Raw genomic sequence first — 27,446 nt, 5'->3', positions numbered from 1 at the left:
TGATATGTTGCAAACCAGACACTCTCCACATCAACACTGACAAAGAAACAACAAAAAATACTGTTTACCCAAAAGAATAAAGAAATTACATGTATTAGAAACCAACACTTTCTCATTACTTTATTTTCCAGATCACCAGACTGGGCCACAGCAACGCGTGGCAGGGGACAGCTAGACCTTCTATATAAATGTAAGAGATAATTAAATAGTGGTTGCCAGGGATGAGAAGGACGGGATATAAATATTTGAAATAAATAAATAATAAATAATACATTGAAAACAACAAACTAGTTTTGTTTTAAAGCATGAAAACTGCAGCAGAGGAAGTATCACGTTGATTCATATTCCGAATAACCATCAAGAACACAGACTATAAATCACATCCAAATTTACATTTCACACGTTTGTTTGCCATCATGTAGCTGAGTATATTTAATACATTTGGCCATTAATACAAAGTTTCAGATTTCTGAAAGCCATTCATCTTTCACAGAACAACATCTACTCAGGTCCTTAAAAGCCCCCTTAATTTGAAAGGTTAAGGCTATTAAACACTTTGTTGTTGTTTTTTTACAGAGAAGCAGTGTGTGAAACTCTCTCTATATATTTAAAAACTGTCATATGGCCTGTTACAAAGGATTGTATTGTCGTTTTTTTGAAAGTGTAGTTATCGGTCTGTTCCCCCCCCCCCCCCAATAATTCTATGCAAAATAAGTCTCTCCAGAGCTTTGTAAAGATGGTACAACAAGGAGATTGGTCTATAGCTTTTTGGATTATTGACACAGTGAAGACATTTGCCCTTGCGTTTGCTATTTTGCTGCTGAATAAGCATGCCCAGTGTGGAAAACATCTCACCACGCTAAAACAGTGGATGTGGCTCTTAATGAGACATGCCACATTATCACAGGATAATTACACTGTTTAGATGGTATTGCACCATCTGACATCCGCCAGGAAGTAGCAGTCACCAATAAAGACCAAGGCATTGATATCTCTGGCCAATCCTCTGTTTGGATATCAGCCAATATGCCAATGCCTTAAATCAAGAAACAGCTTCCTAAGGTCAACTGAGATACTCGTGGGAACACCTCAGCAAGTGAGAGTCCAAAAGTGACAGGCTAAAACCAGCACTTCAACCAGTAGCTGAGACTGGATGAGAAACTCCCTCCTGGCACAAAGAAGAGTGGACGACCTAGAAGGCACTGAACTGGCTGCGCTCTGGCATCACAGGATACAGGGCTAACCTTAAGAAATTGCGCTACAAAGTGGAGTCCATGACATACGAGTGCAAAGAAGAGCAAACCACAGACCACCTATTACAATGCAGTCTGAGCCCTGCACATGCACAATAGAGGATGTGCTCACAGAGACAACAGAGGCACTCCAAGTGGCCAGCTTCTGATCAAAGGACATTTAGCATAGTGCCAAGTTTTTAAAGCTTTTGTTTGTGTTTTCAAAATGAATTTCAGTTGTACCCTCAACTTGCTTATGACACGATAAATAAAATAATAAATATTAATCTTTAAATTGTATGTGTGGTTTGGTTTTTCCCTTCTCTTCTGTCCCGAAAACCCTTTTTACAGGAATGCTGCTTGGTTGAAAAGAATGAAGCAGAAACTGCAAAGATAAGAATCCATTGCTACCAGTATATCCCAATGGGATCCGTCCATGGCATAAGAACTGATAGCTAAGAGCATTGGCTTTCACTGGCATATCTCAGATATCAAAATCTAATGAGGCCCCTTCCACACTGCCCTATATCCCAGGATCTGATCCCAAATTATCTTCTTATCCCAGATTATCTGGCAGTGGAGACTCACATAATCCAGTTTAAAGCAGATTGACTTTGTAAGGACTCCACCACACTCCAGGGCAACATATTCCACAGCCAAAGAGCTCTTACCATGTGACTAACTATCCCCAATCTCGTTGTTCTCCAGCTATGTTGAACTATCATCCCCAGCCAACATTTACCATACAGACTAGGATAATAGCAGTGTGGTCTAGATGGAGAAGGTGGTGTAAACTTTCTCTTTCACCTTCCGTACCCCTCGCATTGTGTTTTGTTTTCCCCAGAACATTTTCTCAGTGAAATATTAATCAGAAACGGATTTTTTCTATACAGTTTAACCTTGCGAGGGGAAATCAACCTCTACATCCTTTGACAGATCAGCAGGACCTCTCATGCCAAGGAAGGAGAAATACTCATTAGGTATAAAGGATTTTGTCTTGGAACCGGAAAGCTGTAGTCCTGTGGTGCTTGTGCCATCTAAGATACACGATGTAATGAGTGGGAAAGGAGAAATGCATCGAAGGTAACAAACCATCTTCTGAAAATTAATGAGATATTATCGTTTCCCAGCCAGGGCTGGATACAAATGTTCAGAACTTCAGAGGACAAGAAGTGACAGCCGTGGGACCAGTGCCCAGGGACAACAAGTCCATGAGCAGCGCAGCAGAGGATACAAAGAAGACAAAGCTGGCAATGCAGCTTCCTATTGTCAGTTATTAGCAATACAGCTGAGAGCCAGCCAGACGAAGATACTCATTTCCTCTTGAACCTTAGCTCCATACCTCTGAGGGCAAGACCAGAACATGGGAATACTGGCCTTCTTTGCCCATCTCATGTGCTAGTGCATTTAGAATAAACTGAGATAAGGAAAAAGAAGTATATCAATGTGCAACACTAATGGGGCTCATCCAGAATATTTTGCTTCCAAGGGCAAGAAAACATATTCAGCTCTCCCTGTTTTCCACTCTTTTAGAAAAGCTGAGGCCCCTTCTACACTGCCTGATAAAAATCCAGATTATCTGCTTTGAACTGGATTATATGGCAGTGTAGACTCATATACTCCAGTTCAAAGCAGATAATGGGGATTATCTGCTTGGATAATCTGGACTATATGGCAGTGTAGACAGGTCTAAGGATGCATCTATATCAGGCCTGGGCAAACTTGGACCCTCCGGGTGTTTTGGACTTCAACTCCCACAATTCCTAACAACCCCAGGCCCTTTCCTTTCCCCCCACAGCTGCTTCAGCTGTTAGGAATTATGGGAGTTGAAGTTCAAAACACCTGGAGGGTCCAAGTTGGCCTATGACTGGTATAGAAAGTCCTATAAAAGAAATTCTGGGAGTTGAAGTCCCAAACACCTAGAGAACGGAAGGATGGGAACCACTGGCCTATCAGGTGTTTTGGGCTTTAGCTCCCAGGATCATTGGCTGAAGCAGCAGAGCCTTCTGAGAGTAGAAGTCCCAAATACTTGGAGGAGGAGGGTTGAGGATTCTCTTATGCCAGTGGTTCTCAACCTGTGGTTCCCCAGATGTTTTGGCCTTCACCTCCCAGAAATCCTAACAGGTGGTAAACTGGCTAGAACTTCTGGGAGTTGAAGGCCAAAACACCCACAAGTCGAGAACCACTATCTTAGGCAACACCTCATAGCCCAAGGATGATGGCCTTCCAAGTGTAGGGTCCTGGCAGTGGATACGTAGGTGGATGTGGAGATCTATTCTTTATCCACATATTTTTCCGCAGTAAGGGGATTGGGTTCCAGGTGGAAGGCGGTCCTGGTAAGGGTTGGCTTGACGCGCCTTCCTCTTGGCACATTTCTCCCTTTCACCCTCTATTCATGCCTTTTTGAATTCTGCAGCACTGCTGGTCACAGCTGATCTCCAGTTAGAGCACTCAAGGGCCAGGGCTTCCCAGTTCTCGGTGTCTATGCCACAGTTTTTAAGGTTGGCTTTCATCCAATCTTTAAATCTCTTTTCCTGTCCACCAACGTTACGTTTCCCATTCTTGAGTTGGGAGTAGAGTAACTGCTTTGGGAGACGGTGATTGGACATTTGGAGAATGTGGCCAGTCCAGTGGAGTTGATGGTATAGGATTGTCGCTTCAATGCTGGTGGTCTTTTCTTCTTCCAGCACACTGACATTTGCCCACCTGTCTTCCCAAAAGATTTGCAGGATTTTTTTGGAGACAACGCTGATGGAATCGTTCCAGGAGTTGCGTATGACGTCTGTAAGCAGTCCACATTTCGCAGGCGTATAGCAGAGTTGGAAGGACAATAGCTTTATAAACAAGCACCTTGGTATCCCTACGGATGTCCCGATCCTCAAACACTCTCTGCTTCATTTGGAAAAATGCTGCACTCGCAGAGCTCAGACAGTGTTGTATTTCAATGCCAATGATAAATTTTGTGGAGAGGTGGCTGCCAAGGGAGCGGAAATGGCCAACTAATAATATTACAATATAATGGTATAGTGCAATATAGTAATATATAATACTGATATTGTACTATGCTAATAATATAATATATTGTATGAAAATATATATTGTAAATGCCATAAATAAATAAATAATAATAATAACATTTTCTTGTGTTACACCATTAAGCAGTATTTCTGGCATTGCAGAAGGATTGCAGAGGGACTGGCTGGTGACTGCTGGAAGAGCACTTTGGTTTTCTCGATGTTCAATGAGAAGCCGAGCTTCTTGTATGCTTCTCCAAATGTGTTTATAGAGTGGCTTGTAGATCTTTCTGAATGCGCACAGACTACATTGTCATTGGCATATTGGAGTTCTATAACAGATATTGTTGTGACCTTGGTTTTGGCTTTCAGTCTGCTGAGGTTAAATAGCTTGCCATCTGTCAAGATAGTTGATTTCCACTCTGGTGGGAAGTTTCCCATCAACAAGATGAAGTATCATAGCGATGAAGATGGACGTAGCTGCATTCTAATAAGTTGTTGTTGTTGTTCATTCGTTCAGTCGTTTCCGACTCTTCGTGACTTCATGGACCAGTCCACACTAGAGCTCCCTGTCGGCCATCACCACCCCCAGCTCCTTCAAGGTCAATCCAGTCATTTCAAGGATGCCATCCATCCATCTTGTGTGGAGTCCCACAGGGTTCAATTCTGTCCCCGATGTTATTTAACATCTACATGAAGCCGCTGGGGGAGATAATTCGGAGTTTCGGAATGAGGTGTTATCTCTACGCAGATGATGTCCAAATCTGTCACTCCTTCTCACCTGTCACTAAGGAGGCTGTCCAGACCTTGAACCGGTGCTTGGCTGCTGTGTCGGACTGGATGAGAGCTAACAAATTGAAATTGAATCCAGACAAGACAGAGGTCCTACTGGTCAGTCGTAAGGCCAAACAGGGTATAGGGTTACAGCCTGTGTTGGACGGGGTCACACTCCCCCTGAAGACGCAGATTCGCAGCTTGGGTGTGACCCTGGACTCATCGCTGAGCCTGGAACTCCAGGTTTCAGCGGTGACCAGGGGAGCATTCGCACAGTTAAAACTTGTGCGCCAGTTGCACCCGTGCCTTGGGAAGCCTGACTTGGCCACGGTTGTCCATGCTCTAGTCACATCCCATTTAGACTACTGCAGTGCTCTCTACGTGGGGTTGCCTCTGAAGACTGCTCAGAAGCTTCAAATGGTCCAACGATCGGCAGCCAGGATGCTAACAGGAGCGGCACTCAGGGAGCACACCACTCCACTGCTGCACCAGCTCCACTGGCTGCCAATTTGCTACCGGGCACAATTCAAAGTGCTGGCTTTAGGCTTTAAAGCCCTAAACGGTTCTGGCCCGACCTACCTGTCCGAACGAGTCTCCTCCTATGAACCAGTTAGGACATTAAGATCGTCTGGGGAGGCCCTGCTCTCGATCCCACCGGCTTCACAAGCACGCCTGGCGGGGACGAGAGACAGGGCCTTCTCAGTGGTGGCCCCTCGGCTGTGGAACGCCCTTCCTGCAGATATTAGATCGACCCCCTCCTTGCTGGCATTCCGGAGGAAAGTAAAGACCTGGCTGTTTGAACAGGCATTCGACTAAGAGGTGTGATTGATTGACTGACTATCGGAACACGGAATATCGGATAACGAGTTTGGATTCTGATTTCATGGATGAGACCTGATGGATTTGTTATATGGATGTAGTGATGTATTGATATTGATGTTTAATGATTTGTGATGCTATTGCTTTTAAATGCTTAATGATTTTGTATTGTGTATATCTAAATTGTTGTAAACCTCTCTGAGTCGCCTAACGGCTGAGAAGAGCGGTATACAAATAAAGTAAATAAATAAATGTATATATGTCTATCTGTATTATTGTGTAGGCATCGAATTGTGCCTTTTGTAAGCTGCCCTGAGTCCTCCCCTCGGGGGTTGAGAAGGGCGGGTTAGAAATGCCTGAAATAAGTAAATAAATAAATAAAATCTTGCCCTTGGTCAGCCCCTCTTCCTTTTTCCTTCCATTTTCCCCAGCATCATTGTCTTCTCTAAGCTTTCCTGTCTTCTCATGATGTGGCCAAAGTACTTCATTTTGGCCTCTACTATTCTTCCCTCCAATGAGCAGTCAGGCTTGCTTGCTTGCTTGATTTCTAATAAGTGGCTTCTAGCTTTTGCTTGTTGGACCACAACTCCCAGAAGCCCCGGCCACTTTGGGCAATGGCGAGGAACTCTGGGAAATTTATTTTATTTTATTTATTTGTCGTGTCAGGGCAGCCAGTCAATTATATTAAATTTCTAACAGAACAAAGCAAACAAACAGGCAAAATACAAAATTTGTGAGTTTGGTAGTTGATTAAATGTCCTTTGACCAGTATCTGGCCACTTGGAGTGCTTCTGGTGTTGCTGCAAGAAGGTCCTCCATTGTGCATGTGGCAGGGCTCAGGCTGCATTGCAGCAGGTGGTCAGTGGTTTGCTCCTCTCCAGACTTGCATGTTGAGGATTCCATTTTGTAGCCCCATTTCTTGAGGTTGGCTCTGCATCTTGTGGTGCCAGAGCGCAGTCTGTTCAGCGCCTTCCCAGTCGCCCAGTCCTCTGTGTGCCCAGGGGGGAGTCTCTCATTTGGTATCAGCCATTGGTTGAGGTTCTGGGTTTGAGCCAGGCATGTAGCCGGGGGGGGGGGGGGGGGCTTGAGGGGCTTCAGCCTCCCCCCCCCCCCCCAAATTCTCATGGTGGTTCATGAAAAGGCCTTACTGGTGCATTATTTAAACTGTTATGTTTATTCATATCATGATCTGATCACCATACTCAATATATCCCATATGCATGGGGGTATTGGGGCAACGATACAAAAAGTTTGCTAGGCTAGACCCTCTTTCACTCAGACTCAGCCCCCTTGAAACTCACCCCCCCCAAACGGCCCCTGAAAAAAATTCAGCCTCCCCCCCCCCCCCCCCCAAAAAAAAATCCTGGCTACGGGCCTGGTTTGAGCTTGCCACTTTTGGACTCTCACTTGCTGAGGTGTTCCAGCGAGTGTCTCTGTAGATCTTAGAAAACTATTTCTGGATTTAGATCGTTGACGTGCTGGCTGATACCCAAACAAGGGATGAGCTGGAGATGTCTCTGCCTTGGTCCTTTCACTATTGGCTGCTACTTCCCGGCGGATGTCAGGTGGTGCGATACCGGCTAAGCAGTGTAATTTCTCCAGTGGTGTAGGGCGCAGACACCCTGTGATAATGCGGCATGTCTCATTAAGAGCCACATCTACTGTTTTAGTGTGGTGAGATGTATTCCACACTGGGCATGCATACTCAGCAGCAGAGTAGCAAAGCACAAGGGCAGATGTCTTCACTGTGTCTGGTTGTGATCCCCTGGTTGAAGGTACTAATTATACACAGAGCATTTTTATATTAGATAGATAGATAGATAGATGAGATAGATAGATGAGATAGATAGATGAGATAGATAGATGAGATAGATTAGATAAAATAGATTAGATAAGATAGATTAGATAAGATAGATTAGATAAAATAGATTAGATAGATTAGATAGATAGATAGATAGATAGATAGATAGATAGATAGATAGATAGATAGATAGATAGATAGATAGATAGATAGATAGATAGATAGATAGATAGATAGATAGAGTGGCGTCTAGCTTTTGCATGTTGGACCACAACTCCCAGAAGCCCCGGCCACTTTGGGCAACGGCGAGGAACTCTGGGAAATGAAGTCCGAAAGTGAAGCCCTACACAAAGCCTTCGCTGCCTTGCCAGCAGGTGGCGCTGCTCTTGTTTTTGTTTTTCTCCCTTTCCAAAATGGCGGCGCCCATGAAGTGGTGTGTTTGAAGAGAAGGCAGGCCTGCGACACCATGAAGGCCTCTTTCTCCTCACGGGGCCGGGGAAGGCAGGCCGGGAAGCAGCTCCACAAACTGGGCCTGGCGGTGCGGGAGTTCGTGGAGGCCTCAGTCCCGGCGGGGAGCGAAAAGAACGGAAGCAGCGGCTGTGTGCAGGGCCTTCCCAAGCAGAGGCCTCGAGGGAAGCGCCGCGAACTGAGGCGAGAGAAGCGCAAATGGAAGCGAAAGCAACGGCGGTGGCTCCTGAACGGGGGGAAAGTGGAAGAGAAGGAAAAGAAGGCCGTTATGGAGGTGAAAAGGCCTCCCCCATCGCTGCCGCCTTCCTCAGGCAAAAAGGAGAAGGAGAAGAAGCCGAGAAAGGAAGTTCTCCCCACGGGGAAGGCCTCACTTGAGGCGAGGAAGAAGGCGCTGCTGGCGGCCAACGAGGCGGAGGAGAGGGAGATCCGCCGCCTGGAGAGGCAGCTGGGCCTCGGGAAGAGGAGGAAGAAGCGGCGGCAGAAGGGCCTGGAGGAGGCCGAGGCGGCGGCCTTGCCTCGCAGCTTCGCCCTAGATGGTCTGGGCTACGTCTTGGGGGCCTTCGGGCCTGGGGACGCCTTCTCCGGCCTCTACGAGAGCACCACCGAGGAAGAGGAGGAAGAGAGAAAAGGAGGAATGGCCAAGCAAGAGGGAGAAGAAAGTGATGAGGAGGAGGAAGAAGAAGATGGTGATGATGTGGAGAAGGAGGAAGAAGAGGAGGATTTGAGCATGGAAGGAGAAGCTTCAGATGATGAGGATGATGTGGAGAAGGAGGATTTGAGCATGGAGGGAGAAGCTTTAGATGATGATGATGTGGAGAAGGAGGATTTGAGCATGGAGGGAGAAGCTTCAGATGATGATGATGAGGAGGAGGAGGAGGAGGATTTGAGCATGGAGGGAGAAGATTCAGAAGAATCCAGTATGGAAGAAGAAGAAAAGGACAGTGAAGATGGTGGAGATGCCGCCAATGAACTTCAAAGTTCAAGAGGCAGAACTTTGGAGTCGCTCCAAGATGGCGAGGTCTGTGCAAAAGGTTTCTGTGGGTCCAATTCAAACCCTATAAAGCCCTATACCAGTGGTTCTCAACCTGTGGGTCCCCAAGTGTTTTGGCCTACAACTCCCAGAAATCCCAGTTTACCAGCTGTTAGGATTTCTGGGAGTTGAAATCCAAAATATCTGGGGACCCACAGGTTGAGAACCACTGCCCTATACAGTTTGGGTCCTGCCGGTTTACGTGACCACATCTCTCCTTATGAACCAGTACAGGCTCTAAGATCAGCTGGGGAGGCCCTTTGCTTAATCCCACCTCCCTTACAAGCAAGGTTGGTGGGGACAAGGGAGAGGGCCTTCTCAATAGTGCCCCTCCGACTTTGGAATGCCCTCCCCAGGGAAATTAGATGGCAATAGTATGATAGTATGGGAGCCCCCAGTGGCACAGTGGATTAAAGCGCTGAGCTGCTGAGCTTGTTAACTGAAAAGCTGCAAGTTCCCTGTCAGCCCCAGCTTCTGCCAACCTAGCAGTTCAAAAACATGCAAATGTGAGTAGATCAATAGGTCTACTGGTGGGAAGCTAACAGCACTCCATGTAGTCATGCTGGCCACATGACCTTGGAGGTGTCTACAGACAACGCTGGCTCTTCGGCTTAGAAATGGAGATGAGCACCACACCCCAGAGTCGGACACAACTGGACCTAATGTCAGGAGAAAACCTGTACCTTTACTAGTATGATAGCGGGGACCCTACGCTATGTTGCTCGCACAACACGGGTCTGAATTAGGGGAACATATGCGTGAGTCAGCGCACTGAATGAAAGACACAACTGTAGCGGAGTCATAATGGAAGGAAGGATAAAAAGGAGGGGGGAAAGACGACCAATGGAAGGAAGAATAAAAAGGAGGTGGAAAATACTGTTACATTACCTTATCCGGTCTCTTCTGAGTTAAATTACTTCACTGCTATGCTGTCGCAGCTGGGTCTCTCACTCACTCCGCTGTCTCGCACACGTGTTCCCTTCATTAATTCTGACCCTCGTTGCGCAATTAGCGTAGGGTCTCAGCTATCATACTTTTGCCAATTAGACAAGCACCCACCCTCATAACATTCAGGAAGGAGATGAAAACCTGGTTGTTTAAGCAGGCTTTTAATAATGGCTAAAAGTATCATGCATCCTGAAATGGTTTGGGATGTGTAGTATTACTAGTTATTATCCTCATGGCACTAACTGCCTATGCTTTTTTTTAAAGTAGCCTTTTGTGAAGTTCACATTGATAGTATAATGAAATACATACAATGAACTGCTTAGTCATCTTCAATCTAAATATTCAGATATATTCTGAAATACAAAATTACTTACTAAAACATTTTGTCCTTGTTTTGTTTAGAGCCTTACCCAGAGTGCCACTAAATATGTTCCCCCTCAGATGCGAAGGTCTGAAGAGACATTAGATGCAAAGAAGATGGAAGAATTAGAAAGGCTGAAAAAAAGTTTGAAAGGTTTAATTAACAGGTACTCCAGAAATTGTGTTAACCAACTTTGTCTTAGAGTTCAACCAACAGGGCTTGAGTAGAACTTATTTTTCATGGCTGCATGTCTAGCACCTCTTTTGCTTTGTCGTTTGGCTTTTCAGAACAAAATTAGTATCTTTCCTCCCTTCCACTCCATATGTGTGATCATATGCTAGGTTTGATATGAAACATGGCATCTGACATTCAGATTCTCAGCCAGCAATTTTGAAAGAGGTTTATTTATCTCCACAATTATTCTGTTAATGTTTATGGAGCTTAAGAAAGTTTGTAATCTGTATTAAATACATGCAGTTTATCACAAATGAGGCTGGGTTCTATAGGTATGTTTCATCTGAAGAAAATAGATTTAAATGCATATACAGTATGTTTATTCAAAGTTGCATCTGATCACCCTTAAATCATAACTAGGATCTTGTAATTCTCCAGAAGTTTCAGGACTGCCACCTCAGCATTAGCTTGCAATCTCAACAATGTGTGGAGGACAACATGATTCTCCCCTCTACTTTGAAAGTATAAATATATATTTTGGAGATGCTATTTATTTGAATGGATTTTATTTATTTATCGTGTCAGGAGCAAACCAAACAGTTGTATTGCATTTTTTAACAAACAAAACACAAAGTTTACAAGCTTGGTAGTTGATTAAATGTCCTTTGACCAGTATCTGGCCACTTGGAGTGCCTTTGGTGTTGCTATAAGAAGGTCCTCCATTGTGCATGTGGCAGTGCTCAGGTTGCATTGCAGTAGGTGGTCTGTGGTTTGCTCTTCTCCACACTCGCATGTCGTGGATTCCACTTTGTAGCCCCATTTCTTAAGGTTGGCTCTGCATCTTGTGGTACCAGAGCGCAGTCCGTTCAGCGCCTTCCAAGTCGCCCAGTTTTCTGTGTGTCCATGAGGGAGTCTCTCATTTGGTATCAGCCTTTGATTGAGTTTCTGGGTTTGAGCCTGCCACTTTTGGACTCTTGCTTGCAGAGGTGTTCCAGTGAGTGTCTCTGTAGATCTTAGAAAACTATTTATTGATTTAAGTCATTGGTGTGCTGGCTGATACCCAAACAGGGGATAGGCTGGAGGTGTCACTGCCTTGGTCCTTTCACTATTGGTTGCTACTTCCCGGCGGATGTCAGGTGGTGCAATACTGGCTAAACAGTGCAATTTCTTCAGTGGTGAAGGGCGCAAACACCCTGTGATAATGCAGCATGTCTCATTAAGAGCCACATCTACTGTTTTAGTGTGGTGAGATGTGTTCCACACTGGGCATGCATACTCAGCAGCAGAGTAGCATAGTGCAAGGGCAGATGTCTTCACTGTGTCTGGTTGTGATCCCCAGGTTGTGATTTGACTGGATAATATTGATGAAACAAAATATTAAAGCAGATACTTTAATGTGTTTTATATTTGTTTCCTATTAGGTTGAGTGAGCCAAATCTAGCCTCCATAAGCGGACAATTGGAGGAGCTATACATGGCCAACAGCAGAAAAGATATGAATGAAGCGCTAACTGATATTCTCATTAGTGCCTGTGTTACAGCAGCTATCATGCCATCCAGATTGGTGATGGAGCATGTTCTTCTGATTAGCATCCTTCATCGGACAGTGGGAATCGAGGTAGCTGTTCTTTTTAGTTGTCAGTATTGGTTGGTGCAGCAGGATAGTTCCTTTTCTAGTAGATGTATCATTTACGGGGCTAATTATTATCTTTTTTCAATTGTAAGACACCAGTGATTGTAAAACATGCCCTAATTTCAGTAGAACCACCACAAACAAAAATATATAAGATACACCTGCAATTCTAAGATGCATCCCAATGTTAGAGATGTTTATTTAAGAAAAAAAGGTCAGTCTTAAAACTGAAAAAATACAGTAGGTTCTGCTGTTTATATCACAGTATTATGGTAATCAAGGACATTTCTTTTCTAATTTTAACATCTGTTTTGATCAGCACCATCCTGGGTATCATTTAGCACAATAGCGGAATAGAAATTGAAAGAAAGTAAACTGCTTAGCAGATCCCAAACATATGTGCTGCATAGACTGTTGTTGCAAAACAATCCCTGACTATAGTCATCCTTCTCAAGGAGTAGGAAGAGAAAGATAATGACCTGGATAGAGTAGCCGGTCCGAGTCCCTCTACGGAGGTAGAGAAGATTGGGATATAAAGGTTTTAAATAAATAAATAAATAGTCAAAGTAAGACAAGCCCAGTGTTGACTCATCCTCCTCACTCTGCTTCATCTCCTTTCTCACTAACATCCACAGTCCATCATTATCTTTGAAAATGAGTTGGAAGTGTCATTGAGCACTACGTTGAGCACTAGATTGGTTTTATTGATTATGATGTATAATTGATTGTTTTAATTGTTTTAATTACTGTTTATATATGTTTATTTTTATCTTATTGTTGTGTTGGCATCAAATTGTGCCTTTTGTAAGCCGCCCTGAGTCCCCCCTCGGGGGTTGAGAAGGGCGGGGTAGAAGCGCGAGCAATAAATAAATAAAAAATAAAATGGTGCTCCCAAAAGTTCTAAGTTTTGAAGCGTGGTTGGTGGGGACGAGAGAGAGGGTCTTCTATGTTGTGACTCCCCATCTCTGGAATATTCTCCCAGAAGAGATTAGGTTGCCCACCACCCTTGAATCCTCCCGATCCAGACGAAAAACATTTTTAAGCAGGCTTTTGGCCTCAAGTAGGCTGAAATGGACCCATATGAGATTGACATTTAGTTGTGAATTGATGGCAGCTAATTTCAACTACAAATGGTCTGTGTTTTGAAATTATGTGATTTTATTTTTATATGTGTTGATAGTTGTTGTTTTTATCATTTTTATGTGATATTGTTTTATACTCTTGTACCATTTTTGTTATGCTGCACTTGGAGTACCTTATAAGCCACACCGAGTCCCTTTTAGGAGATGCTGGTGGGATATAAATAAAGTTTATTATTATTTATTATTATTACAGTGCTCTTGAGCTTCGCTTTGTGTTGGTGATGAGCATGGAAATTCTCCCAGTCCTACCACTGGCAATTTTACTACCTTCAGTCCTGAGTTGTGCGTCTCTGCTTCGTGGAGTTTCCTTTTGCTTCTTGTTCTGTCTTGGGGGCTGTTCTGTTTTTTAGTGGGACAGGATGGCACTGGTGTGAGGAGGGCAAAAACAACAGGAAGGGACCGTAGTAGCTGCTCCTATGGAAGTGGCCTCATCAGTTCTGGGCTTTGTAAGGACTTTGCAATCTCCATTAAGCACAGAACCACTGAGGCTGCTAGCAGAAAACAGCTACCACGACTCCTTCCTGTTGCCCTCACTCTTCTCTCATCACAACCATTCCTCTCAATGCCATGCCTCCCAACCCACTCTATCTTTAACCCACCAAAATCTGAGACTCGTGCACTGTCCATCTTTACTCTTCCCTCCCCCCAAAAGTGAGTCCTGAACTGGGTTCCTGTGTGTCCTCACACTTACCTGTGACTGGTATTAAGAAACTACCTTTATTGTAAGTAAGATTGCCCTGTTTTCTGTAACTACTATTTGCAAGCATGCTTACTAAAAGCCTTTCAAATTATTCTAATGAGCAACTGTGTCATTGACAAAGAGAACATTCTGTGCACTGATGCAGGAATTGGTAGTGTTATACTAGTGCTCCATCCTATATCTGTCCTTCTGTGCCTTCCAAAGAGCTGGTCAGCAAGTTTTAAAGCAACAAGATTAGTTGCACACTGTTTTGTTTTATTTTTAAACTGTTAAATGCTTAGTAGCTCATTGATCATTTGTATGTTAACTGTTCCAGGTCGGTGCTCACTTTTTGGAAACCGTGGTGAGGAAATTTGATGAAGTCTACAAAAGTGGGACTGAAGGAAAAGAATGTGAAAACCTGCTTACCTTAATAGCTCATTTGTATAACTTTCATGTAGTGCATTCGTTGCTGATCTTTGACATCTTAAAGAAGCTTGTTAGCACTTTTTCTGAGAAGGATATTGAACTAATGCTGCTGCTACTGAAAAATGTGGGCTTTTCCCTGAGGAAGGATGATGCCCTGGCACTGAAAGAACTTATCACAGAAGCCCAGAAAAAAGCAAATGCTGTAGGGAAGCAATTCCAGGACCAGTCACGGGTAGGAGTGATTTTCTTACTTGTGTGTGTTGATGATGATGATGATGATTATTATTATTATTTATCATATGGCAGGAGCTTTTGTTTCTTTGTGTTTTCTCAGTACCATGTGCATGATGACATCATAGGTGGGTTCTGTTCACTAACATTTCCTTGGAATCCAGAGTTATGCCTTTGCACTTTCAGGTTGTTATATACGAGAAATACAGTCAACCTCCCACATTTGTGGAGATTAAAGGATTAAGGAATGTATGGCTTTTCAGATGGTCTTGGACTGACTCCCATCATCCCTCACAATTTGCTCTGTGAGCTAGTGTTGAGTGGCAGTTTATCAATATTTGGAAGGTTACATGTTCCCTAGCCTTAGTTTAGTCATACATTATGGCATTAGAATTATCCGAAAACAGTATATGTGATTTGGTTCCTCCCACCAGATCTGATCGCTCCCTGGAATGTCAATGAATTGCAGGTTTTTTTATATCTCTGAAGAAGGAACAAGACTCGTCATAAATCAGTCAAAACTTTTATTTTGTTTGGGAGTTTTTAATATTCAAGACTGGTATAAAAGAACATTTTAGATTCATTCCAATTGTTCATTTTTATGTTAAGTTCTGGAATAACAGTGCATGCTTGTCTCTCTTTCAAAAGGTTCGGTTTATGTTGGAGATAATGCTGGCACTAAAAAATAATGACATGAGGAAAATCCCTGGTTATGATCCTGAGCCTGTTGAGAGATTACGAAAGCTGCAGAGAACTTTGGTAAAGGAGAGAGAAAAAAATGTGGCATATTTTGTTTTTGATACATTTTAAATGAAATCTTATGTTAGTAAAAACTGATGTTAATTTTGGACCTTTAGGAACTATTAACTTAGATTAGTTAGCTATCCTTGTAAAAGGAGGTTTGGCTTGCAAGAGAACAGACTGTTGGGTGAGTGGGCTTATTAAGAAAAGACCCTCCTCATAAATCCACAGCAGAGTAACTTATTTGCAGCATTGTCACCCAGCACCAGTAGCCAAAAGTGATGAAAAAAACAAAAACACATAGACCAATGTTATCTCTTCCATTGGAGGCTTTTCTTTGCAGTAAAATAATATGATTGCACTATTTACAAGAACAAAGTTTCCAGAACAAATAAAGTTCTTTATACTTCTTTCTTTGCTTCCACGCTGAGCTTCTTTCTCATGCAAATAAACAGCTTCGCTCTCACAGAACCTCTTCTCTCACCAAACTTACACAAGAGCTTCTCACAGTAACTACACACAGCAGCCTTCACCCTGAAGCTTTACACACGATGGCCTTCAACCTGGGGCTCCTCTTACTGAAGCTTCTCACACCAGGCCTACTCACACAAAGGTTTACTAACACTGAGGCCTGGCTCACACTGAGATCTTTCTCCCACTGAGGGATCTCTTACACTGAGACTAACAAACACTAAGGCTTTGTCATACTAAGGCAAACCTCTTCTCTCCCAAACTTACACAAGAGCTTCTCACAGTAGCTTTACACACAGCAGCCTTCACACTGAAGCTTTACACACGATGGCCTTCAACCTGGGGCTCCTCTCACCGAAGCTTCTCACACCAGGCCCACTCACACTGAGGCTTACTAACACAGAGATCTTTCTCCCACTGAGGGCTCTCTCAGACTAACACCTGTCTTTCACTGAGGCTAACTAACACTGAGGCTTTCTCATACTGAGGTGAACTAACACCAAGGCCTACTAACTCACTGAGACCTTTCTTCCACAGAGATCTCTCACAAACTGAGGCTACTATTTATTTATTTATCGTGTCATCAGCACCCATACCATTGTATTACATTTCTAACAGAACAAAACACAAGCAGATAAAAAAACACAGATGTTGCAAACTTGGTAGTTGATTAAATGTCCTTTGACCAGTATCTGGCCACTTGGAGTGCCTCTGGTGTTGCCACAAGAAGGTCCTCCATTGTGCATGTGGCAGAGCTCAGGGTGCATTGCAGCAGGTGGTCTGCGGTTTGCTCTTCTCCGCACTCGCATGTTGTGGATTCAACTTTGTAGCCCCATTTCTTAAGATTGGCTCTGAGGCTACTAAGCTACAGGCACACCTGCTTAAATCAAACTGCAGCTTTTGCTGAGTCATTGCTTCCATTTAAACCTTTCAGTCCTTGGCTCACATTTTTGTAATTAAAAATACCTAGCAATTCTTTTTATATTTCTGACATAGACTAATGAGTTTGACAACTGAAGCAACTGAAGTTCAAGTAAATGAACCTTAGATCTTCCACTTGCTTTAGTAGTATAAATGCTGACCTTATTTTGTGGTTCAATGCTTGGTTACAGAGCTCCTCATTTAAGAACATTCTTCCTGAATGTAACTTCTTTCCTATTAGATTCACAGCAGTTCTGGAAAAGAAGCACAGCTTCGTGTGTCCCTGGAGTCCCTCCTCAGTGCTGATCAGGTCGGTCGCTGGTGGATTGTGGGATCATCCTGGAGTGGAGCACCCATGATTGACAGTCCTAGTGACAAAGTTCAACAAGTACTTCCTGTAGGAAAGGTAGTTATGATGAGCACTAATCCAAGCCCTGAGACCTTTCTAACACTGTGACTTCAAACAGTTTCTCCAAATAACCTTTTAACTGCCGGGATTTATTTTTACATCAATACAAATGAGGATGCTTGTGCTTGCTTTGCTTAGGAATGTATTCCTGTCTCAAAGTATTTGCAACTCAACTTTAGTTTCCTAACATGTTTGTTCTTGTTCTGTGCCTTCAAGTTGGTTTCCAACTTAAAGAAACCTTAAGGTGGATTTGTCAAACTCAAGGCCCGCCATGTCATTTTAGATGGCCCTCCAGATACTGGACCACAACTCCTGTATTCTTTATCATGAGACTTCATGACTAGAGATGATGGGAGTTGTCATACAGTAATAACGGGAAGGCTGCAGTTGGTTCTGCTTAGTCAGGATAGTGGAGTTTGGATTTAGACACATGTGGATATGATGCCATGATTGTTACATCATGGCAGAGAACAGGGCACACTGTCCTTCTCTTCCAGTTGGTAGAGGAAATTGCATAACTGATCTGTAGCAATTTTACACATCTCTATTGTATTAATTCATAAACTACTAAATAACTGAAGCACTTCTGACATATACTCTTTAAACTACATGCTATTTTCACTCAAATACCACAAAACACATACAGTACAATAACATCTAAGGACCCAAATTGGGTAAAACCTAAAGAGCATTGACCACTATGAAAAATATCATAGTCATATTCTCAGTCCATAGGTTCAACAGCCTTTTGAACCTGGTCTGGTGTGGCTCTCGGTGAGAATGAGTTTGACACCCCCTTCCTCAAGGGGAGTCTATGAAAGGATTTTCTGAAACTTGAGAACTAGTGAGAAAGCTCATCTTTACATCCTGATTGTTTTCTGTCCACTAGAACAGAAGAATATCCCATCTTTCTCTCTTCTTTCCAAATACTCTTTTCCAAGGGCTCATTTCCTAATCCATACATCCGTTGGCAGTAAAAAAAAGAGCAACAAACAAGGTTTTTTAAAGGAAAGTAGTGTTGGTTTTGGATCATAAACATGCTACTAGTTGACACTGCTACTCAAAATAAAAGTGTCAAGTTTAGTCACAATTTTAGAAACCGAATAGTTCTAAAAATTGCCTTTTAAAAAATACACTGAACAGTTGCTAAGCCCAGAGTTGGGATTTACTTGCATTTACAGTGGTGAAGTAACTATTTGGATGTACATCATGTTGGAATTGAACCCCACACTGCCCAAGTCTCAAGTCCTCAATGAGGAACAGTTTAATTCGCTTAGAATAGACTTAAGGGTTTCTCTTCCCCCATGTCTCCTGAATGACAGTTGGGAATGTATCTTTTTCTTCTCTCTTTCTGCTCTCATTTAGATTGGTTGTTTAAAATGGATGCTTTTCTACTTTTTGAATCTGACTTCTGCCTTATACTTTTAGTATGGAGAGTATGTGCTGTGTGCTTTGAGATCTCTCTCTGCTTGTGTGTCAGGAGAGATAGAGTGATTTTTTTCCTCTCCTTGAAACCTAAGAAGAGATTGGTATTATAGTAGCTCAGATTCAATTCTTGATTATTAAGAAATGCAGTTATTTCTTATTATTGTAAATAAACCTTTTGTGATTTTTAAAGATTGGACTCTGCACATTTGCCTCCTAAGCTCTGAATTCTTTACAGCCACTTCACACGGCACATCACGCTCTGCTTGCTAATGAGCTGATGCTCAACTTTTTGTGTCCTGTTTGTTTTTGGATGCTCTGCTGTATATTTTAGGGTAGTTTTCCCTAACATATCATTCACCTAGGAAATACATATTTTAAGAATATAATGTGCTATAAATGTATAATTCTGAACCCTTTCCTTCCTGGAGGTGAGTTCAAAGATTCTGGATCTTGCTCGTAAACAAAGAATGAACACAGACATCAGGAGGAATATATTTTGTATCTTGATGACGAGCGAAGACTTTTTGGATGCCTTTGAAAAACTTTTGAAGTAAGTAGTCACATGGATAGGATTATCCCAAGAATTAAACCATTATTTGAATGTGGAAAAAATCTATAAAAGATTTGCATATGTCTCTATTGCATTCCATCCCATTCACATTCGCACACTTCTGTAAATATTCTTTATATTTTGAAGCCTGGAAGTAATGCCAGAGCATTTTTAAGGTAACTGTTTTGGTTTAATTTGCTACATATTTAGGGAATTTCAGCATTAGTCCTTCTGCTTACTTGTAAAGTTTAGATCTTGCTCAGCCCATCCATATGATGGCATACAATAAAGTCCACCTCTTACATGTGTAAAAATGTGTTTACTGTAAAGAAACATACATGCAAAAGTGTCACAGGCAGTCCCCTAAACTCAAATGAGAAACACTCTTAAATGCATTGATTTCTGAAAATGTGATAGAAATTTAGGTCTTAGGCCTCCATGTAAGGTTACGAGCCACTGCTATATATATATATAGAGAGAGAGAGAGAGGTCTTGCTAATGATCCATTTGCCCTGCTATTTGGTTCAGCATTCAGTGTTTGAATAGCCCCTTGTCTGCCTGTGCTCATTCCCAGCAACTGGATTGGGAAATTAGCTGCCTTACCTTGACCCTTTTAGCTAATGACCTCTTCTGGAGCCATCAGTGGCATTGTTTATTACAAATTGCACATTGTTGTTCCATTGAGTGCACTGAGCCTGGGTATCAAGTTAGACATTTATCTACATTTTAGCAAAATCAGGCCACTGAAGGCAGGCAGGTAGTTCATCTCGGACTCGGAATTCATAGATGAAAGCCTTGTCTTGAAAGGATGCAAATTTTGTTCTTGACACTCTTTGCATTATAATATTAAGCATTTGTCACATTAATTGGCTTCAGTGCTGCCAAGTATGTGACAGCTCTGGAAGCTAAATCAGACTTATTTGACAGAACAGGTACAGCACAAGTTAGGGCTATTCCCTGCCAATGTTTCTTAATCTTCTCCTTTGTGGCCCAGCTCTTTGAGCGAGGAGATGGTTCAGCCTGCCAGGTTTTCTGCTGAGGCAGCCAGTGGAAACTCATTAATGCTGATTATATTTTTGTAATTAGGTTGGTTGAGATCCCCAACACTCTCAATTAGGAATTAGAAAAGCATGCAGACTAGTTTTTGTTCTGTCATCACCCTCTGATAACTTTGGATGATAATAACTCGGAAGCCAAAGGATCTTTTCCCCATAGTTCTTCCAAATACCATAATACTTAATACTAGGTAGCACACAAATTGCCTATTCAACCAGCCCTTAACCTTTTATAAAATTGGTAGTTGTTCCATAGCTATGTGCAATGTAGTACACAGATGTGTTGTCGAAGGCTTTCATGGCCGGAATCATTGGGTTGCTGTGAGTTTTCCGGGCTGAATGGCCATGATCCAGAAGCATTCTCTCCTGACATTTTGCCCACATCTACAGCAGGCATCCTCAGAGGTTGTGGGGTCTGTTGGAAACTCCAGGCAAGTTAGGTTTATATATCTGGAATGTTCAGGGTGGGAGAAAGAACTCTTGTCTGCTTGAGACAAGTATGAATGTTGCCATTGGCCACCTTAATTATCATTTAATGGCCTTGCAGCTTCAAAGCCTGGCTGCTTCCTGCATGGGGGAATCCTTTGTTAGGAGGTGTTAGCTGGTCCAGATTGTTTCATGTCAGGAATTCCCCTGCCTGCTGTTTGAGTGTTCCTCTTTATTTACTGTCCTGATTTTAGAGAGTTTTTTTGATGCTAATACTCAGATTTGGTCCATGTGCTTGTGGATTTCAGTGGCTTCTCTGTGTAGCCTGACATGGTGGTTGTGAGAGTGGTCCAGCATTTCTGTGTTCTCAAATAATATGCTGTGTCCACATTGTTTCATCAGGTGCTCTGCTATGGCTGACTTCTCTGGTTGAAGTAGTCTGCAGTGCCTTCCATGTTCCTTGATTTGTGTTTGGGCGCTGCATTTGGTTTTCCCTATGTAGACTTGTCTGCAGCTTCATGGTATAAGGTAGACTCCTGCAGAGGTGAGAGGATTCTTCTTATCCTTTGCTGAACATAGCACTTGTTGCATTTTCTTAGTGGTCTGTAGATAGTTTGTAAGTTGTGTTTCTTCATGAGTTTCCCTATGCGGTCAGTGGTTCCTTTGATGTATGGTAAGAACACTTTTCCTTTGGGTGGATCTTTGTCTTTATTAGCTGGGGCTAATAGTGGGAGCTCACCCTGCTCCCCGGATTTGAACTGCCAACCTTTCGGTCAGCAAATTTAGCAGCTCAGCGGTTTAACCCACTGTGCCACCATGGGGCCCCTCTATCTGTCTGCCTGCCTGCCTGCCTATCTGTGCAAGCTTTGGATAGCACAGGGAAGGGTGAACACCCCTGTGGTGTTTACTTTGCTGCCTGTGCCCCTGTTCAGATGATTTTACCTCACTTTCTGTGAGGTATATATATTTGACTGAAGTTGCACATAAAAATCTACCTATTCCAAATTACAAACGTATATAACTTAAGAACAAACCTACAGAACCTATCTTGTTTGTAACTTTAGGACTCTGTATTTCTGTTATTGTGGATTTTAAACTGCATTGTTTTTTTAATGTTGTGAGCTGTTTTGGGTCTCAAGATAAAAGTGGGAAGATGATGATAATAGCGTTCTCACACTGATGGAGGGTAAATTCTGGGCAAAGGGATTTTACATGCACTCAGTCTCCATGTATCTTCAATAGGTGCTCCAAAGTGGTGCAAAACAGTCCACAACAGTCCTGAGCATAACACTGAAAGAGAAATCACTTCTTCCTCCATCTTCCAATGAAGTTGTCTTTGTGCAACGATCCCTGTTGGATCCTGAACATTTTATGACACCACATACACACACTCCATACATGTTTAGATAGCAGGACACAGTAATACAATGCAGAATACTAGTTTAAAGCTATTTGGATTTACTTTTTTTTTGCTTGATTCCTAATAGCATGAACTATGTATGATTCTTAATTTGGCAGTAATTCCTTATTTTATGATGGTTCATTCCAAAAGTATGGATTTTTACATAATGGCAATTGATATTTTAGGCTTAGGCTCAAAGATCAGCAGGAGAGAGAGATTGTCCATGTCCTCATAGACTGTTGCCTCCAAGAGAAGACTTATAACCCCTTCTATGCATATTTGTCTGCCAAGTTCTGTGAATATGAGAGGCGATTCCAGGTAAGAGAAGAATTTGTCTTTCTCTTTACTGTTTACAACCATTTGAATAAAGGTGTTTCTTGGAATAAGTGACATTATCAAATGCCAGTGCAGTGCAACTAAATCCATTGCTTCTAAAGCAGTGTTTCTCAACCTTCCTAATGCTGCTACCCCTTAACACTGTTCTTCATGTTGTGGTGACCCCCAACCATAACATTATTTTCGCTGCTACTTCATAACTGTCATGTTGCTACTGTTATGAAAAATAATGTAAATATCTAATATGCAGGATGTATTTTCATTAACTGGAGCAAATTTGGCACAAATGCTTGATATGCCCAAATTTGAATACTGGTGGGATTGGGAGAGGGGAGTTATTTTTGTCATTTGAGGACTGCAGTTGCTGGGATTTATAGTTAACCTACAATCAAAGAGCATTCTGAACTTCACCAATGATGGAATTGAACCCAACTTGGCACACAGAACTTCCATGGCCAACAGAAAATGCTGGAAGGGTTTGGTGGGCATTGGCCTTGAGTTTTGGTATTGTAGTTCACCTACATCCAGAGAGCACTGTGGATTCAAAGAATAATGGATCTGGACCAAACGTGGCACGAATACTCAATATGCCAGTGGTTCTCAACCTGGGGTCTCCAGATGTTTTGGGCCTACAACTCCCAGAAATCCTTGCCAGTTTACTAGCTGTTAGGAATTCTGGGAGTTGTAGGTCTAAAACATCTGGGGACCCCAGGTTGAGATCCATTGCAATATGCCCAAATGCAAACACTGGTGGGGTTTGGGGAAAATAGACCTTGACATTTGGGAGTTGTAGTTGCTGGGATGTATAGTTCACCTACAATCAAAGAGCATTCTGAACCTCACCAACAATAGAATTGGGCCAAACTTCCCACACATTACCCCATAACCAACAGAAAATACTATGTTTTCTGATGGTCTTTGGCGACCCCTCTGACACCCCCTCACGACCCCCAAGTTGAGAAACACTATTCTAAAGCTTAGTTGCATCTAATAGCTACCAATGAGAGCCATAGAGCATTGTCCCTTGGCATCTTAGCAAATACAAATGTTGGAGCAATCATTCGTGGAGACAAGATGACTGTTTTTGAGAACATGCTTTAACATCTCTTTCTGGTTTTGATTTGACTTTTTAGATGACTTTCCAGTTCAGTATATGGGACAAAATCAGAGATCTGGAGAATCTGTCACCAACTACTTCCTCCAATTTAGTCAATCTCTTGGCTCACCTGTTGAAGACAAAGTCTCTCTCCCTTACTGTTTTCAAGGTGAGCAAAATTTACTCATTTTTCAAAAATATTTATTTTCTGTTGAAAATTTTTTTATTTGTTTAGTTATGTAACTTTTTGTAAAAATGCAGATTTGTCCCTTGTTTTCATCTATATCCATTATTATAGACCATTACAGATTTAAGCAAATCACTGTTGATAACTTCATATTTAAATAAATCTTTGCCACTCTATTACCATATGTACTTTACCACACACAAAAAATTGATGGAAAATGTAGCAGCTATTGGTAAATTTCAAAATAAAAATAGATACCAATAAAATGACATTAATTGAGGCATCAGTAGGTTAAATATTTTTGAATATCATACACGAAAATTTGGAAAACTGAGAAAATTCCAGAAGTAGAGGACTGGATTAATTTGAATTTGAACCTGTTTCTATGTTGTACACCGCTGTGAGTCGCCCCCGGGCTGAGAACAGCGGTATATAAGCAAAATAAATAAATAAATAAATAAATAAATTGCAAGAGATTAAAGATATGGATAAATTAACTTTTTATTTGAAGAAAAGCTCGGGAAAACCAATAAAAGGGACAAATTAGTCATCATTTGAAAATTATCTAAATGAGAAGAGTCAACAGGACAAATAACTGAAAAGATAATCCTCTGGGAAATCTATTTGAAATATTTTACATTGCCTTTTTATAAGCATACGAGCTCAAAGAAGTTCTCAGAGGGGAATGAAAAGATATAAATTAAAACTAAATAGGTTGATATATACTACAGGCAAAGACGCAGAATGGAAGTCAAAGACATTATTTTTATTTTCAATTTTTTTCTTTTCTTTTCTTTTCTCTTTCTACATCGGTTTCTTATATTTCCTACTTTTCTATAGCCCAATGTTCTCCCACTTTCCTTGTAAATTTAAACAAAGCTGATATTTTTACTTTATTTTTCTTTTCTATTGTATATGTAAAATCTAATAAAATCTATTTTAAAAAATGTTTTTGAATATTTACATAAAACTGTAATTTAAGGTAAGACTGTCCAATTCTGATTAAACCATTATTCTCATCTTCTTCATTGTAAATGTGCTTACGTATCCTTCCAATAATAATAGTGTGTAAAATAATAAATGTAATAATAGAGTAAAATAATGTAAATGTAATAATAACAATAATAATAAAGTAAAATAATAAATGTAATAATAACAGTAATAACGTTAAATATTAAATGTAATAAAATAATATTACGGTAAATTAATGTAAGTGTAATTGTAACAATACTAGAGTAAAATAATACATGTAATAATAATCAAAATAAATGGAGTAAAATAATAATAATAATAATAATAGAGTATAATAATAAATGTCATAATAACAACAATAATAAAGTAAAATAATAAATGTCATAATAACAATAATAAACAAAGTTAAATATTAAATGTAATAAAAATAATAGAGTAAAATAATGTAAATGTAATAATAACAATAATGGAGTAAAATAATACATGTAATAATCAAAATAAATGGAGTAAAATAATAAATGTCATAATAACAATAATAAAGTAAAGTTAAATATTAAATGGAATAAAATAATATTAGAGTAAAATAATGTAAATGTAATAATAACAATAAGAGTGAAATAATACATGTAATAATAATCAAAATAAATGGAGTAAAATAATAATAATAATAATAGAGTAAAATGTCATAATAACAATAATAGAGTAAAATAATAAATGTCACAATATCAACAATAAATAGAGAAAAATAATCACTGTAGTAGTAGTAGTAATAATAATAATAACAACAACAACAACAACAACAACCCAGTAATTTAATAAATAACTTTGACTCTGGTATAAACAGAGAGGGGCTTTTACAGCCTTAAAAAGAGCTGAAAAACTCAGCTTAAACTCGAGTATATACTGTAATTTGCAATTATGTGTCTTTTTTCAGTTGCATTTTTAGAGCCTTGATTCAAATGTATCTCGAATTGTAGAATCAAGTAGACGAAGTTACCTTTAGAATAAACTTTTGCTTTTCTTTTGAAAATAGTTTATGGATGATATATATAGAAGTAGCCTTTTAAACACTGTTTAGTTACTTGTGTTTCTATCTTGACACTGCATTATTTTAACTAGGTAATTGAATTCAGTGAATTAGACAAGCCCAAAGTCCACTTCTTGCGACAAGTATTGTCTGTGCTGCTGCTAAAAACGGATCCAGAAGATCTTAACCACATCTTTGGAAAGTAAGTTCTCACAAGCATTCTGAGTAATATTACTCATATGGCATGGGCAGATTTGGGCCCTCCAGGTGCTTTGGACTTCAATTCCCACAATTCCTAACAGCCTACCGGCTGTTAGGAATTGTGGGAGTTGAAGTCCAAAACACCTGGAGGGCCCAAGTTTGCCCATGCCTGCTCTAGAACCTTTTGTAATCCTGAATTGAATTCCAATTAATTCTTTGTTTTGTGTGTCTTTCCAGATTGGCCGACAACCCCAAGCTAGGAATGCTTCAGGAGGGTCTGAAGCTTTTCCTCACCCACTTCTTGCTGAAGAGTGTACAGTCTCATAGAAGTGCTGAAGAAGCCACTCTACTGAGAGAGAGAATTGAACTAGTATCTAAAACTTTGAAAGCAAAAGAATCAAGAGTAAAGTTATAGTATTAGATGGTAACAGATTCATCGTATCAGGACTTAATTGAGGAAAATGGACTAAAGTTTTATCATTATTAATGAACTGGGAACTTCATGTTCTGAACATGGAGCTGGATTCAGTTTGGTATTCAAACCCATCTGTGTATATTTTAAAAATATATTAATATATTGATGGTATGTAATGGTTATTTTACATTCTCTTAATACAAGGCAGAGATACCAGTGAAATCTGAATAATGTCAGCAATGTATTTTTAAAAATAAAATTTCATTTCATTTGTAGCCTGATCCTATTATATAGAAAGATTTATATGTGATCTTTTAAAATATATAAGTACCATTCATATAAGCCGACCCGAATATAAGCTGTGGCACCTAATTTTACCACAGAAAACTTATTAATGAGTATAAGCTGAGGGTGAGAAATGCAGCAGTTACTGGTATCTATAAAAATAGATGCCAATAAAATTACATTAATTGAGACATCAGTAGAATAAATGTTTTTGAATATTTACCATATTTCAAAGAAAAAACGTAAACTAGCTCTGTAAGAGGAAAAGAAGGGTCAACAAAAACATCATGTTATCAACAATAACTTAATAATAATAATAATAATAGAAATTCATTTGTATCCCGCCCTATCTTCCCCATGGGGACTCAGGCCGGCTTGCAACATAGTAACAGGCAAACATTCAGTGCCTATTTAAACAGTTCAGAGCTAGATATAGATCTATAATTATATATACTAATTTCACGTATGCATTTCCCACTGAAACATTTGCAAATCCTCTCTCTCTCCATGTGCATTTCCCTCCTGCAATATTTGCAAGCACTATATATCTATATTCATATATATCAATCTAGACATCTCTCTCTATATAGATAATTATTAGGGCTGGGCGGTTTCATTTCGTTAATTCGTAATTTGTTAATAATTGGTTAAATTTTTTTAATTACAAAACGATAACGAACCATTCTGGAGCAATTTTTTAAAAAAACGAATTTTTAAACACGTTTTGTAAATGCTTCGTATTTCGCTATTGTATTCGTTTTGTTATTGTTCTGAAGTCGTTTCGTTATTA

General features: G+C 40.7%; 1 protein-coding gene across 1 annotated transcript; it reads left to right on the top strand.

Moving 5' to 3' along the window:
- The first annotated feature begins 8,047 nt into the window (after window positions 1-8,047).
- Window positions 8,048-26,646, top strand: NOM1 (nucleolar protein with MIF4G domain 1). Its single transcript, XM_060782580.2, has 11 exons — window positions 8,048-9,126; window positions 10,489-10,613; window positions 12,043-12,238; window positions 14,412-14,735; window positions 15,383-15,493; window positions 17,109-17,273; window positions 19,133-19,254; window positions 22,323-22,455; window positions 23,607-23,738; window positions 25,848-25,957; window positions 26,194-26,646. The coding sequence occupies exons 1-11, from the start codon at window positions 8,107-8,109 to the stop codon at window positions 26,369-26,371; spliced, it is 2,616 nt and encodes an 871-aa protein (XP_060638563.2). The 5' UTR covers window positions 8,048-8,106; the 3' UTR covers window positions 26,372-26,646.
- Window positions 26,647-27,446: the final 800 nt, after the last annotated feature.

Source organism: Anolis sagrei, chromosome 6 (assembly GCF_037176765.1).
Source record: "Anolis sagrei isolate rAnoSag1 chromosome 6, rAnoSag1.mat, whole genome shotgun sequence".
In the NCBI taxonomy this organism is placed as follows: Eukaryota; Metazoa; Chordata; class Lepidosauria; order Squamata; family Dactyloidae; genus Anolis; species Anolis sagrei.
Note: the sequence above shows the minus strand (reverse complement) of the source record. Positions and strands in the feature narration are given on the sequence as shown.

Coding starts and splice junctions, on each gene's coding strand:
- NOM1 (XM_060782580.2), top strand. CDS start 8,107: ATGAAGGCCTCTTTCTCCTCACGGGGCCGGGGAAGGCAGGCCGGGAAG. Junction 22,456..23,606: donor AATATGAGAGGCGATTCCAG/GTAAGAGAAGAA, acceptor TTGACTTTTTAG/ATGACTTTCCAGTTCAGTAT. Junction 23,739..25,847: donor TCTCCCTTACTGTTTTCAAG/GTGAGCAAAATT, acceptor TATTTTAACTAG/GTAATTGAATTCAGTGAATT.